Source organism: Nilaparvata lugens, chromosome 3 (assembly GCF_014356525.2).
Source record: "Nilaparvata lugens isolate BPH chromosome 3, ASM1435652v1, whole genome shotgun sequence".
NCBI lineage: Eukaryota > Metazoa > Arthropoda > Insecta > Hemiptera > Delphacidae > Nilaparvata > Nilaparvata lugens.
This window is the reverse complement of record NC_052506.1, coordinates 17,680,551-17,695,506: the sequence shown is the minus strand read 5'-3', so window position 1 is coordinate 17,695,506 and position 14,956 is coordinate 17,680,551. Positions and strand designations below refer to the sequence as shown.

The 14,956-nt window shown below is 35.5% G+C and overlaps 1 protein-coding gene across 1 annotated transcript in view; it reads left to right on the top strand.

The window, feature by feature from the left end:
- Nucleotides 1-14,956, top strand: part of LOC111058307 (ryanodine receptor) — a 149,015-nt gene that overhangs the window by 18,757 nt on the left and 115,302 nt on the right. Inside the window, exon 2 of the mRNA XM_039422722.1 lies at nt 14,779-14,883. Within this exon, the coding sequence (XP_039278656.1) occupies nt 14,779-14,883 (105 nt within the window). The remainder of the gene's footprint in view (nt 1-14,778; nt 14,884-14,956) is intronic.

Sequence of the window (14,956 nt, the reverse complement as noted above, 5' to 3'; positions counted from 1 at the left end):
AACGGCTCTAACGATTTTCACGAAATTTGGAACATAGTAGGTTTATGATATAAAAATTCGATTGCACTAGGTCTCATCCTTGGGAAAACTCGCTGAACGACAGTAAAAGGATAATTCATCCTTGGCTGTAACAGCTGAGACTTTCGTCGTCTGTGGATAGTAAAAAGTGAGCAAGTGGTTTTGTGGAAAATCAAAATATCGCATTCCCGAAATTCATAAGCTGACGTATTGCCAGCTGTAAAATATAAACACGATCATTTTAGAGAATTGTGTTCTGTTTATCGATAAATAAAAATAACGAGCGAAGCTCGGTGCCCCGATATTATAGTTTATATCAACAATGATCCAATTAATTAAAATTAATGAATCAACTAATTAATAATTTGATTATAATCTCTCTGAATTCCCATGATTTTCACCCAGAGGAGTTCATTTATTAATACATAATTATAATATACATATAAAAGAAATTGCTTATAATAAATTTAGTTATCATTATGATATTCCAAGTCAAATTAATTCGTAATGCAAAAATCTGAGTTCTCAATACGGTCTGTAAGAAACGGTCTGTGACCCCTTCCCCTGAAACGGTAAAATTACGATACTTTTGATACAGGACGTAATTGTAATCAAGCTCTTTCCTACACCTTGAACGCCGTAGAGATAAATTGTGAGCAAATTAGGGATGCTGTCCATAGATGTTGTTATAATAAGCTCTAACAGAAGAATAGCTTTTCAACTTTTTTCAAATTACTAGGAGAGATACTTTCAACCAAGTCTAAAACATCTACTACTCTGCAATCTCTCGTAATCGAGCTATCGAAATAAAGAATTCCGCATTCAGATTTAGCAGTGAAACGACCCACAGCAAGTACTGCTTCTGCCTGGTGGGGGCTGAAACAACCTGAACCCTATTGCCGATAAAATACAGAATCGATGGGAAAGCAGCATCCTCACCCTCTCTGCTGTCATAGAAAAGTGTTCAGCTCAACGTAAACCTCGTACTCGTATTTTTGAATTATTGACAGCCGATAAATGAGTGTTAAATCTTCGAACATCAAAAACCAATATATTACAAATTCTCTCATGCTTACTTGACTCCAATCATGAATGTAGTAGCTATATGTATGATTGATTTATGGGAGGAGAAATTTGTAAACTTCTCCATTGAAGGAGAATTAGTGAAGCCTACATGTGAAAACTGTATGTAATTTACTGTAACATATACTTTTGAAGAATCTTAATATTCACATTTTTTTATGTTAATGTCATTCAAGCTATGCTAGACTGTAATTTATTTCTTTTCTCATTCTTGTAGATATGAACAGTATAGTAATGAAAAACACATTTTCATAAAACATTCAGTCACCAGACATTGCCTATTGAGAAAATGATTTTTTTTCAAATTGATTTATCATCCTATATGGAATGCACTGGCTAAGCTAGTTTGCGAGTAATAAGTCAAAAGCGTGAAGCTGGAAGTAACTGTTCATACCTACCTCACAGTACTCCGCGAGCATTGCTTGAATTAAACACTTCTGGGGGACTGCGCTTGCTATTACTTCCCTATCTCGTTCCCTACCCCGTGAAGTTTCTATTAACGAGCTCCTGGAGTAAATTACTTCCAGTTTTAATTAAACGTTAAATAATAATATCCTCCTCCAGCAACGTTTAGAATCGATACAGTAATGATTACTGGATTGAGCACGATTACACTAACCCGTTTTCCTAGATTGGAATAATTCCTAGTGGTATAATATTACTTCATTTGTTATTCATCTCAATATTCATTCTACTAAGCATGACTAACATCGATTTGTACTGATTTGATACATGAATCATGATCAATAGAGAAGCATTGATCATGTTTCAGATTAAGAGTGAAGTAAAAAAATCAAGCGCAGGAAATTGAGCTTGTGATAATTCTTATAATCCTTGCATTTAGATTTACAATTAATTTTTATGTTAGTGAAGCTATTCGTTTGAAAATGCTGTAAAGGCAAAAAAGAGTGATTTATTCATCTGAATACAACCCAACAAAGAAACAGAAATTTAATAGGAACGCTCAGTTGGACATCTTTAGATGGAAACTGAAAACAGATTTGAAAATCTCCTCAAACAGACGCCCGAAATCGATGTGTTTGTGCCTTCTCTCTACTGTAACAAGAGCCTTCCTTTGTTGGACCTCTTTCTGAGAGCCTTTTTATTTGTTTCTTACTTTATCCTCCGAACACATGATATTTGTCTATGCTTCCTATTCACAAACCAAGACAGGGAAATCTACAGGAATTTATATTCTTTGTCATCCTTACTATTCGGATTTATTATGAAATCAAATCATTCGAATCACATCCTATTCGTAATTGAATATTATCAAATTATCAGAAATTATAATTGAATATTATCAAATCATGGCAGATAAATCTATACACCGTAAATGTTTCTTAGTTCTAAAGGGTAGTCTTTTTGATAACAAAAATGAAGACCATTCCACAGCATGTGAAACATTTTAAAACACTGTGTTTTTCTCAGACTCTAGGATTTGGATCACAAATTATTCAAATCAAATCCTATTTATAATTGAGTATTATAACGTTAATTCAACACAGTAAATTTCCCTTAGTTCTAAAGGGTAGTCTTTTTGACAACAAAAATGAAGACACACAGCAAGTGAAACATTTCAAAACACTGCGTTTCTCTCAGACTTCAAGGACTGCTAGATACAGTAATCGTGAGTGTTGTAATGGTAATACAGAATTCAGTATCGAATATGTATGCTGACATACAAACCAGCTGCGAATGCTGAATGTATTGGAACTCTATACACGGAGTCACGCCGTGAATATTGCATGCTTCTTTGTAGCATTTGGTTGGTGCAATGTGTGTGTGGCTTGGAGCTAGAGGAGAGTTTTATTGCTGTGGTGGTGGGGTGAGACTTCAATGTGTGGCATACAACATTTTCAAAAGCACCCATCACAGCTCTCGGTAATGCAACTCACTTCCACATTGCTTCAGTCCAACAGATTGTAGCGATTTGACAAATGATCGAGGTCTGGTTCGAATGAACCAACCTTCAACCTTAAGCTACGACATCAAATTGCCGGACTGTTATTTTCTAATATGAAAATTCAGCTGGGAAATGAGTTGAGGATGCAGTTATGTCAGTTATCATGAATGCATTCCTCCAGAGACAACTTTTCCCAACTCTGTCCCCGTGTGGTGGTTCTATCCCGCAATATCACCTTACTCTGCTGCACTAAAGTCTACTTAAGTAGTCTACTGCGCACAGTATATTAGTGCACCCTCTTCCTCTGGGTTTGCCAGAAAAGCGGTTTCATGCACGAACTTTTCTGAACTCACTTAGTACCTCGTGTTTTCAAAATTTCTCTATCCAAACGTATTAAACTTCAAAAAGTGAGACTTCGTTAATGCTTATAACGAAAACACATTGCCCTACAGTAGTTCACTATTTCAGAATGTCTAGATCCAACACTTTTTTATGTGATGAAACAATAGTATAGTAAAAATTGTAAGTATAAATTTTGTATTATGCAATCTCTAATAATCTTTTTTTCTTTAGGGCTACTTTTGAATATAAATAAGAATAGAATAAAAATGTTTCTGAGATTTCTATTTTATTTATAATCTCCAATAGTTCTATTCAAATACCCTTTAAAATAATTCATTCAAATAATGAAATAGTTCTATTCAAATACTCCAATAGGTACTACTAAATTTAGAATACAAGCATATTCCACTGCAAGTCTTTTGATCAGACAGTTTGAATTTCCATTTGTAATCTCAACATCTATAATGTTCATTATGTTGCTTATCGGGATCAACAAACAACAATAATTGCATCTTCTTGCCAAGCATTTACTTTCGCCAATTGACAGTCACCGATTTTATTATTGATGGGTATCAGATGCACGTTTCTTGGCAGCCTCTTCTGAAAACAAAAATGAGATTTCATAAATGTTCCTAAGTTGTATTTGTTGATGTTTGATACCGTTATTATCGAACATCCAAAATTATTTTAGAATAAGTCATATGAAAACATAGGCATAACATAAACCATGATCCATAACATAAACCATAGCATAACATGGAAAACCATGAAAAACATAGGCATAAATATCATGAAAACCCTTATTTATTTGTTCAATTTGATTATTTTGTTTGTATAAGACTCATTTATAAATGCCCAAGGTCAGCTTTGAACATGATCCACTACACCAGTGTTGAATTGAAATACTGTTTTCTTCCATATTCCACTCTAATCTGTGTCTCGAACTAAAAGTGCTGAGTTTGAATATTGGATCTTCTCTATTGAATTCTTGGCTTCATGTTAGACAGTTAATCGAAGAAATTAATAATTCGAATTGATACAGCCTTATGTTGCGCAAGTCATTTTGAAACCTAATGGAAAATTCTCTTTCTTGATGGCAAGTTTTTATTCTGGAGTCTCATGTCGAATTCTGTCGAAATATGAGGGGGGATGCGACTTTTTTCAACAACATTTTGCTATTAGACTAGCACTCGCTTCGAGGAACACTCACATTTTTTCATCAGTGAACTGTTTTATTGTATTGTGTAAGAGGAAAGCTCATCCTTGTGGAAGTAATTCCGTTTCACCTGTTCGTGGTCCCTTGTGGTGGCATATCGTTAATCATGGTCGGGTGTTGTAGCAGTAGCAGCTAGTTAGTTAGTTGGGTGGTGTGAGGGTGTTATGGCCGCTTAGCGAATTCAGCCTGATATGAGTTGAACCGAACACGACAGATAATGTTGCAGCTTATACTTGCCTCGCGGCCTGCTATGCTATGCTAAACACAGGACACAGGCTATCGCTTTGTTCGCTTGCCACTTTTATCCCACTTGTACCGTTTTATTAGCTGGAACAAAATGGCTATCGTCTAAACTGATCATATTGCAATTCATGTGAACTACTCCAAAAATTAGACTATGCCCATGAATCTAGTCTGAATAACGACCTTTGAAAACGACTCATTGATTTGCATATTAGATTTGAGTGGTATAATGATGTTACCCATTTCAAAATTACATGCTATTTCTAATAGAAAATTGAATTCATCGAATTTATCGTGAAATGAACGAAATACATTATATTTTTCTATCATATACAAAATAACTGGTAATATTGCTGAAATTTTAGAATCAGACCAAACTAGTAACGTTGAATACAGTGTTGACTCCAATAATAATTGATAGAAAGTAACCAGCGACAATTTTCTATAGGAGAAAATAATCATTATCATAAATTAACATTACAATTACTGTACATAGTTATTTTAGCTTTTGATTGAAGACTATTCTGTTTAGATACTTTCCAACCTTCCTAATACCTACCAGGGAAGGAAGCACAAAGATGAATGTGCTCTAAATATTTTAGCTTTTGCCCAGTAGCAACATAAATTTGTTTTCTACATGGGAAACCTGTTGCTGGAAAGAATACATTTATACTGAGATTTCTGCATTCACTTTTTTACACAGCTAAAATAAAATTTATCGTATTTTAAAAGGTGTATAGAGGATAATCTCGTCTCGGCAATAATATACAGTCAAACTCTAACAACTGTACTAGCTTTATCTCAGTCTGAGTAGTCTCATACACAAAATAGATACTGACCTAGTCTAACACAAAAAAGAAAGTTCTGAAAGGAGCTTTCGATCAATGTGAAATCTTCCGGTGTGATTGATTGATTTATTGATATATGCCTTTATTAGGGCGGAGTTGGTACTCCAGGCCCTCTCTGCCACACAACCTTTAATTAGGTGTGAGAGTGAGATCTCGTTCACCTAATTTGCTTTCTTTATCGTAACAATGAAAAACTTGAAAAAAATTCTCAATAAAGGTACAGAATTTTTATAGTTTTATTCAATTTAATTTGAAGTTCCAGTCAATGGAAAGCTCAAATTCAGGCTTCTTCGGTCAATTTAATTTCTAACTGTCATCTATTTTATTTCCCATCTCCTTTACAACAACAAAAATATTTCTCGAAGTTATGCAGCAATTCGTGTCTACGCACTGGTTTCATACCGGTACCTATGTAGGCACATTTCCACGACATTTTAAATTATTTTTAGTTTGTTACACTGTAAATCATTGGGTATTATAGAATAGTAACAACTTAATAATTGCATTTTTAATTTTGTATATCTTTTATAGTTTAATTATTAAGCACTGTAACATTTAAAAACTTGGAAAGAGAATACAAAACATAATATAGGAATAGTAATGTCGTATCCCTCTATCCCTTATTTCCGTCTTACAAAGAAAGATGTAGAACGTGATATTGGCCGGGGTAATATCCTGGCACCGCATTGCAGCAATTGTGTGTCCTGTGTACTTAAGGAGAGGGAACCTGTTACAGTGGTGTTCTCTGTTTCAAGCAAAATCCGGCATTTTGGTGAGTCGGGCATGATTTGCTGTGTTTACATTGAACTAGGTGGTTGCTGGTGGCTGGTGGCGCTCTCCCATATTTGCTCACCTCATGCTATGGTAGGCAATGTATGTGAGCTCGATAAGCCACACGGGTGTGACCACTGTAAATAACAAACTCTCATATTAGACCTGTCGAGTCTCATATAAAAAAGAACATGACCTGCGAAAATAGGTATGAGTTGCTTGTGTGATTTGAGCTTATTCAGGAAAATCGGCATGATAAATCCGAATTCTAAACACTTCTGAACCTGTGCGCCTGTGCATACTTTATGAGGGATGAGAAACTGCAATTTTTCGTACTTCTTATGGTTTTTGAGAGTATTTCATCCATTGGATATTTTCACATAAGCTGTATAGTCAACATTTTGTACGAGTAGCTGTTCTATGACGAAACAAGATACAGAGATTCAATATGAAAGTTTTTTGTGAAAAATAGAAATTTTTTCTTTCTTTCATTTGGGAAAATGTGATATCAAAATTGTAGATCCTGAAACCCTGCATTCAACGAAAATGATAAGATGGTAATCGATTATATGTTAACTCTAGCCCTATCTACTTCTAGTGGAACTTTTTCTTTCTTGAATTCAAAACAAAGTAAAAAATTCGTCCAAATGAGGAGTTCACTGTCTCGATTGAGCATATTTCTAATAAGAAAATCATTAACCTTGACCTAAACATGGTGAGTGTAACTAAGGTGCTAATGTCTTCCAGTGTTGCAACAGTGAAAATCGTAGCAATATCTCTTAGCACTCAGCTCATTAGAATTGAGCACTCCGAGAATTCCAATGTTCTTTAAGTTTCAATTCCGTTCTTCGTTGAATTATTCAAGTATCTGATCTCTCGTCCTGGGAGAGCCCTGGGGGAATCATGTTGTAAATATTGTTTGTCGTGTTCTCAGCCCGAAAACTATTTGTAGCATTAATGTTGAATGTGTGTGAAAAGTTCGTAGAATCAGCGTCTATAATTCGTAGAATTGAAATAGTCCCATACTGTCGGAGTTGTGGACGGAAGGAATAATTCTCTAGATTGGAAATTGCAAAAGCCTAGGAAATTACAGTAACCCGTCTGTAATCCAAGTTCTATCCATTCTGATCTGCACCTTGCACCTTAATAAATAATTTCCAAAAAGGCATCAGTACTGATGTCAGAGGAAATAACTGGTGAGTGTTGCTCTCTGTTATTTATAAATGTTTTCTTTATTCATTTTCAACACTTGAATCAGTCAAAGTCAACTCATTATCAAACATTAGTACTTGAATATTTAATTATTATACAGTACATTCTGTGCTATCAGAGCTGTGTAGTCCATCTCTTTTCTGAAGATGGAATTCAAACTCTTTGCAAATGTTTCACTATTCTCATATACATCATCATCTGAATGGAATTATTTTGCCTGTACGAGTAGAAGCAGAGCAGAACTTTCCAAATCCCTTCCTGATATTCTGATATTGATGTATATTTCTCTTTTCCTCCTTACACAACTAAGCAACTCTAAACGTCTGATCCTTTTTTGGCAAGTCTATGTCTCCACATAATTCTTTACATTTTTAAAAATGAAAATCTAAGTAGGTACCTTTTTTATAATTGTCCATTTACGACATGTTTTGGCCATGATGTCTTTATCAAGTAATTGGATTGATTTCATTCAATTACTTGATAATGGCATCATGGCCGAAACATGTCGTTAATAGACAATTTTAAAAAAGAGTCCCTACTTGGATTTTCATTTTTTATTCTATAATGTAATGAATTATGTGGAGACATAGACTTGCCAAAAAAGGATCAGACGTTCAGAATTGCTTTCATTGATTTCATTTAATTACTTGATAATGGCATCATGGCCGAAACATGTCGTAAATAAACAATTTAAAAAAGGGGTACTTGGATTTTCATTTTCTATTTCTATTCAAGTATAGCCCTAACAAAAAATATAATTCTTTACATTATGTATAATGATAATTTTGCATAATATCATGGTAATCGAACTAGGATATAGTCAGGAATAATCCGATTTTTCAAGAATCGATGTTTGGCACAATTCTACGACCATCTCCACTCGAACAATCCATCATTCGGTTACGAAGTCGTCGTCTGTGTCCCAGAACTTGCGCGTGAGTGCGCGTGCTTGCAAGTTTCAATTAAGCTCAAGCTTTGTCCATGGACTTTCCGCGGTCTCATTCATCTACTGAAGCTCGATGAATCAGGCACGATGAAAACTTGTTCTTAGTGATAGTGTAACTAGCACCCGGTGTAGCGGTGTCCCTCCTCCTCCACCTCCTCCTTTTCCTCCTCCTCCACCTCCTCCTTCACCACCACCACCTCCTCCTCCTCACCTTCCTACTTCTGCTCCTTCTCCCCGCATCATCAGTTGCCTGTGCCACAGCATCCAATTAACAATTCATATCGTTTTGTCACCTTCAAAAAGCCGCCCCAACTTGGTAATGAATTTCCCTCGTGAGATATCAATATCATAGTAGTCGAAAAAAGTTGGCCTGTTCTTGCGAAACTGACATAAATTTAAGTTGGAAGATAAATTCTGTTGAAAGTCTGAAATTTAGGGACTTTTGAGAACAATTATGAATTTGATAAAATGTGTCAAGAATTTGATCTTAGAGTAGATTCACAGTTGTTACCAAAATTCCTTTTATTCGTGTGGATATCTTTTGTAAATTATACTATACACGTTTACACTATATTGAGCAGATTTATTACATTACTGTTATTGTTATTAAATAACTGTTGTTACATTAGATAATTATGAACATACGAAAGGATTTCTCTGCTATTAGAACTCTCAAGAATAAATGAATCGTGTACTAGAAGAAAACGTATTCACCGTTGGAAAAAATCATTCTATATCTAATATCTAAGTAATTCGATTTCCTCCGTTTACAAGGTTTGCAGTACAATCTACTTATTTGCATTTTTCAAGCTCAAAGCTATAGGCTATTGATGAAAACGCCTGCAAGTTGTAGTATAGGCAACCCGCCACTCAAGTAGTAGTGGCATCTCAGCATCTCACGGCATGTAGCCTACTAACAGAGACAAACAATCTTTTCTTCATAATACAGGTCCTCCAAGTTACTCACATTGGATCAATCTACGAAGAAAATATTTTATCAGATAATTCAAGTTAAATTATCAACTTGATAATAAATCAAAGATAATGAGTAGTGTTAATATTCTATTAATGTATTCGAGTGAAATTGAAATCCTAAGCTAAATACAACTATTTTGTTGAAACTGAGATTTGTTAAACTTCAATCTGCATTCGCCTCTGTGAGTTTTCAAATTTGTTGTAACTTTTCGAATGATATTTGTCTTATTACAGACATTCCAATATTGTTTATCAATGCTCTTTTCTGTATAATTCATGTGAGTTGTTACTTTTCATTCGAAAATATAAGTTTTTCCCGTTGAAATCGATCTCCATAATACGAGTACATTATTACTATAAGACACTATCGTCGAATACCGTAAACTTACTGTAAGCTGTTACCGGTAATTTAAAAGCGCTTATTGAAATAAATAAATATTAATTTTATTTTAAATAAATCAATTCAATGCCGAGCTCAATCTCAGTTTTAAGATGGTTTGAAATGACAGATTACAGTATTTTGTTCTTCCTAATTAGTCGTATATGCTAGCTGATATGGTTATTGAGACCATGAAGAGAGTAATTCGATATTTTATTATGAATGAATTTGCTATTAAAATACTTATCTGACACAATAAACTGAAAATCACGGAATTCTCACCCAGGTACTTGAACGAATCCATATGAAGGCTGCACTGGTTAGAAAAGCCAATTCATCACACACTTTGCGTGAGTCAACTTGCCATGTGCTTGATTGCAAATCACATACTGCACGACAACTAGGAACTTGGAACCTACAATAGCGTGACGGAGTGCGTAAATTAAAATCTAATTCCCCAGTGCATTGCATACCTCACATCGTTCTCCAATCAATTCGTTTCCCGACCGCGCGAATTCTTCGAATTCATGTGGACTGCATTTCGGATGTGATTTATATTACAGTATTGATTGAATTATGATTATTTCCTTGTAACAGTAAGTATATGAAACTTCAATGGTAACCTGTCTTATTCATATTTAATCCATGGAAAAGAGTATATTATGTTTAAGCTAAGTTCATGCTCGCATATACTTCTTTTTACAATATTTGAAATCATAATTTTTACTCATTTAGCACAACCTGTACGTCAAGTCATCTCTGTCAAGTCATCTAAAAATATATGAATTTCATATTGATGAGTTGACGTGTTTACATTATAAAGTATGTGCTTATGAGCAATTAAGTCTTGCGATTCGATATCGAATAAACATAGAAATAATGTTATGAGTATTATCAGTAGGGCCATACTCCAATAGTTCCACGTTTTCGCACGTGAGAAATCATATGTAAGAGTGAATACGTAGAGTAATACGTTCACGAAAGAGTGGAATTTTATTGGACTAGTGTAATGGCAAACTCTCCTAAAAAAATGGAACACAGTAAATTGATTGATGCTACAAATTGCACTGAAATTTAGCTTGCTTGTATCTCTAGATCCCTCTCTCTGTAACCAATCACATCTGCTAGTGAGAAAAAAATGTTGAATGAATAACATGCAATCTGAGTTCTTTGTATGTCAGGGACCTGGTATCGATTTTATGGAAAAAAGTACCTCCTACCTTCATTAGCAGTGCAGATCTTGACTACGAACTCTCAGTGCTCCTGTGGAAGGTTCAACTTTGACGTTGATAACAGGGAAATGAGGTCTTCATTACTTGAATTTATTTCCGTAGAAGGAAGAATATGATTCAGCTATAGTGTAATTTATGTTAGGCATACATAATTTTGATTATTCTGAACTTAATACTCGTAATAAATATGGCACCATCTGATGAGAAATTAGTGTCTGCTGTAATCACTGATTGTTATTTAAAAACTGGGAAAATATCTCAGTTTATTCAGCGAATGGAATTCTTAGCGAAAGGATGCCATTCATCTTTCTCGAATGCAATCTTTTTTCCAAGCCTGTTGTAGAACAACTCTTTTGTTGTGGTTGAAAATGAAAGCACATTCCGCTCATTGAATAGCGAGCTCTTGAAATTTCTCATGCGTTCATACTTCATTACTGAAGGAAGTCAGAACTCAGAATTTATTTTTGTCATTACAATCGCGAACCAAGAGACATGATTTTTGAAACTGGAGCTATCTTCTTCAAAACATCCATTATATTTTTTATGTTCCGAAATCTACCTTTCGATTCGAAGACCAGTGTTGTGAGAGTTTATTGATATTGTCGGATTTTATAAATCTTGAAGTCTATAGTTTTACAATGAATGAAAATGAAATAGTTCAAATCCGTTATAGTGGTGTTTAACAGTTGGTGGATCCGTTAGTTTATTCATTTTTTCTTAGTAAAGCTGATGAAAGGTTACAAGAAGTCACAGAGAAGCATAGTAGGATAGAAGGATCCTTTATACTTTGTGAAGAAGTGTTGAAATCCATCTCCGGAAAATGTAAAACTTTCTGAATTTCTGTTATATTTTTGAGACTGAAACCAATACAATAGCCTACTCTCATATCTTCCCGACAAGAGACTTCTGAACCTTTAAATTCCAAATGGCATTGTACTCCGGCCTGAATTTCTAATCCGAGTTGGAAATACAATTGAGCTAGACGCTTTTCGAACGACTTGTCTGCCTTTCTGATGGAAATTACTCCTGTGTAGTGTGTACGTGTGATAGGCTGCTGTTCCAACTGTATTACATTAGCAATGCAGTGCAGCTTTTGTAGCTCTAACAAAGTACAATTCAAAGCTCTCATACATCTTCTGATTTCGGAGAAAAACTTGGGTGTCTTAGCTAGGGGATTAAAGGCTTTAAATGGAAACAGAATGAGTCGAAATTGGATTCACCATTAAAATTCACCTATTTCAGCCCCCCAGATAATCTCAGAATGCGTCTAAAGAATTCGCCCATTGTGGATTGCTGGCCAATCTTCATGGTGAAATTTTACAAATGGAATATGGTTGAACCAATTAATTTAAGAGAGGTAGTAACTCGTTTTCACTGTTTGATGAATGCTGGTTTATTCCTGTTGTATTTAATCCGCCATCTCTCTGTAATTTGTATACTTTTAATGCAAACCTGATATTCTAATACAGACTGCTTGATTGCATATCACACTAAACACACTATTTGTGTATGTGCTCTAATAAATTACAGTAGTACCGGTATGTAGGCTACCTTATTACCTACTTACTACTGAAAAATATTTTTTCTGGCAAAGTATTGCTTATTAAAATTTAATTAACTTGGTAATTTACCTTAGTTCGGAAGACTTGAAAAAAACTTTAAAAAGTGCATCATTGTAAGGAAGTGAGAAGAGATAACTAATTTGAAAGTAGATTACTTGCATACTTGCAGTAGAGTCCACGTTATGAGAAAACATCTCTGACTCAATGCGTACGACAAAAGTGCCTTAAAAAATATCTTGGAAGAACTGCTCCAGGTACACTTCTTTCCCCTAAGTTCTTCAGAAAAATAATTTCTCTGGCACTAGTGAACTGTATTGATTATCACAGTTGTATTACTGTAATCCAGTGATTCTACGGGTTTACATTTACGGTGGTGGTGTATAAGTGTATTATTCACTTTGGATCTACGGTTTAAATTTAACTAATGAACCACTTATTTTCTACCATCACTACCAACTACTTATTTTCGAAGATAACGGGAGAGAACTACCTAACTCTCATTTAAAGTATCATTCCATTCATGAGATTGTGAAACAATTTAGCATTGGGTTAGGAGCATCCACAACAGTGGTAAATTTCCGGTGTAACAATCTGGCTGGGTGAGATACGATACTTGAATTTGCAAGTTTGCCTTTTGGCGGAGGAAAGAGCATCGGTGGAACGAGGTTAGTCTACAGGTGTTTGCGTGGGCGCGAGAGGGTGTTAGTCGTAAGCTAGTGTGAGGTTGACCGTGTCTTTGTGCGATTATTGGTGGTGGATTGGGTGGTGGGGAGAGGGGGTTATACCAGCCGCCCGGGCCGTGAGGCTGAAACTGCATTGCGTCAGGTGAGGGCCACGAAGGTTGAGGGTTGAGAGACTCATGCTATCCGTTACGTGCCCCTATCTCTTGACTCCCAACCTCCCCATCAACCCTCAAACGTCGAGCTACACTTCCGCAAGCTGGACAGAGTACCTGCCTTTCACTCTTTCTCTCTCTGACTACATGCCTGTTGTACAACTGCTACACAAATACGACCAGTCGGATTAGACTCCTCTTGATAAAGCGATTGTCGAAACTGAATGGCAACCCATTTATCTCCTCTGCAACATCACTATCAACAATACTCTCCTACTCTTACTACTATCACCTTTGTTGCTCTCACTATCTCTACCCTTCAAGACTAAACAGGAACCCAACTAAGTTTGATAAGAGTTACATCAAATTGACGATGACAACAAAAAAGGATAAAACTTTTCGTAACAGTTTCATTTGAGAGTATATTCCTAATGATCATAATATGCTAAGTTCTGGAACAAATTTAGAATAAGGTTGAGTGAATTTTAGGGATAAGGTCCCTATGACATCCTCTGTTATTTATGGATATTGGAAATTCATCAGAAATGATATTATTATGAAGTCGTGCATTCATAATTTCTTGAATTTACTGTTATAAACATCAGAACTTTATTTCATCTTATATATCACTAGCAAATATATTTAATAGCAAGGGATACCCAAGCAGGTACAGTAGATACAGTACTAGAAAAAAAGCAGAGGCTTATTCAATACAGAAAACTAGTCATAATTTATTATAATCATCAAGGTCGTCACTATACATTGAGAAAAGTTTAAGCAAACCTTGATCGTGGCTAGTTCTCGAAAAAGCTGGAACACGTAAATTTTGTGCGTTTCTTTGGAAATCTTTTCAAATCGGTTCTAGTGTGCGTCTAGGAGCCAAGCCACATAAGATGTTTTTCAGTCGAGTCGGCAGGGCAGGACGTTCTCCGATTGTCTAATTATCAACTGAGTCCCGAACACCAACCCTATCAGCCAATCGATGACCTTGCTGCCCAGCCGACTCGTCTGAAAAACACCTCATGTGGCCCTTTATGCACAACTCAACTTGCCTGTCAAATTTGAATTTTTTGGTTCATTAGATTTTCAGCGTTGCTGATGAATTATGTCTCTTTGTTCTTTTATATAATTTCTCTTTGATGTATGTATACTACTGTAGTCTGTAGTGACGTGTTAGCTGATACATTTTTTATTGTGTTTTTTTTTGCAGGAAGACATGGTCTGCCTGTCCTGCACGGCCACCGGCGAAAGAGTCTGCCTTGCCGCTGAAGGATTCGGTAACCGCCATTGTTTCCTCGAAAACATCGCTGACAAGGTAAAGTACGCATTTTTAGTACGATACATTTCAGTATCTGAGTGACCAGATTGCTTCTTGTCTCATCCATAGA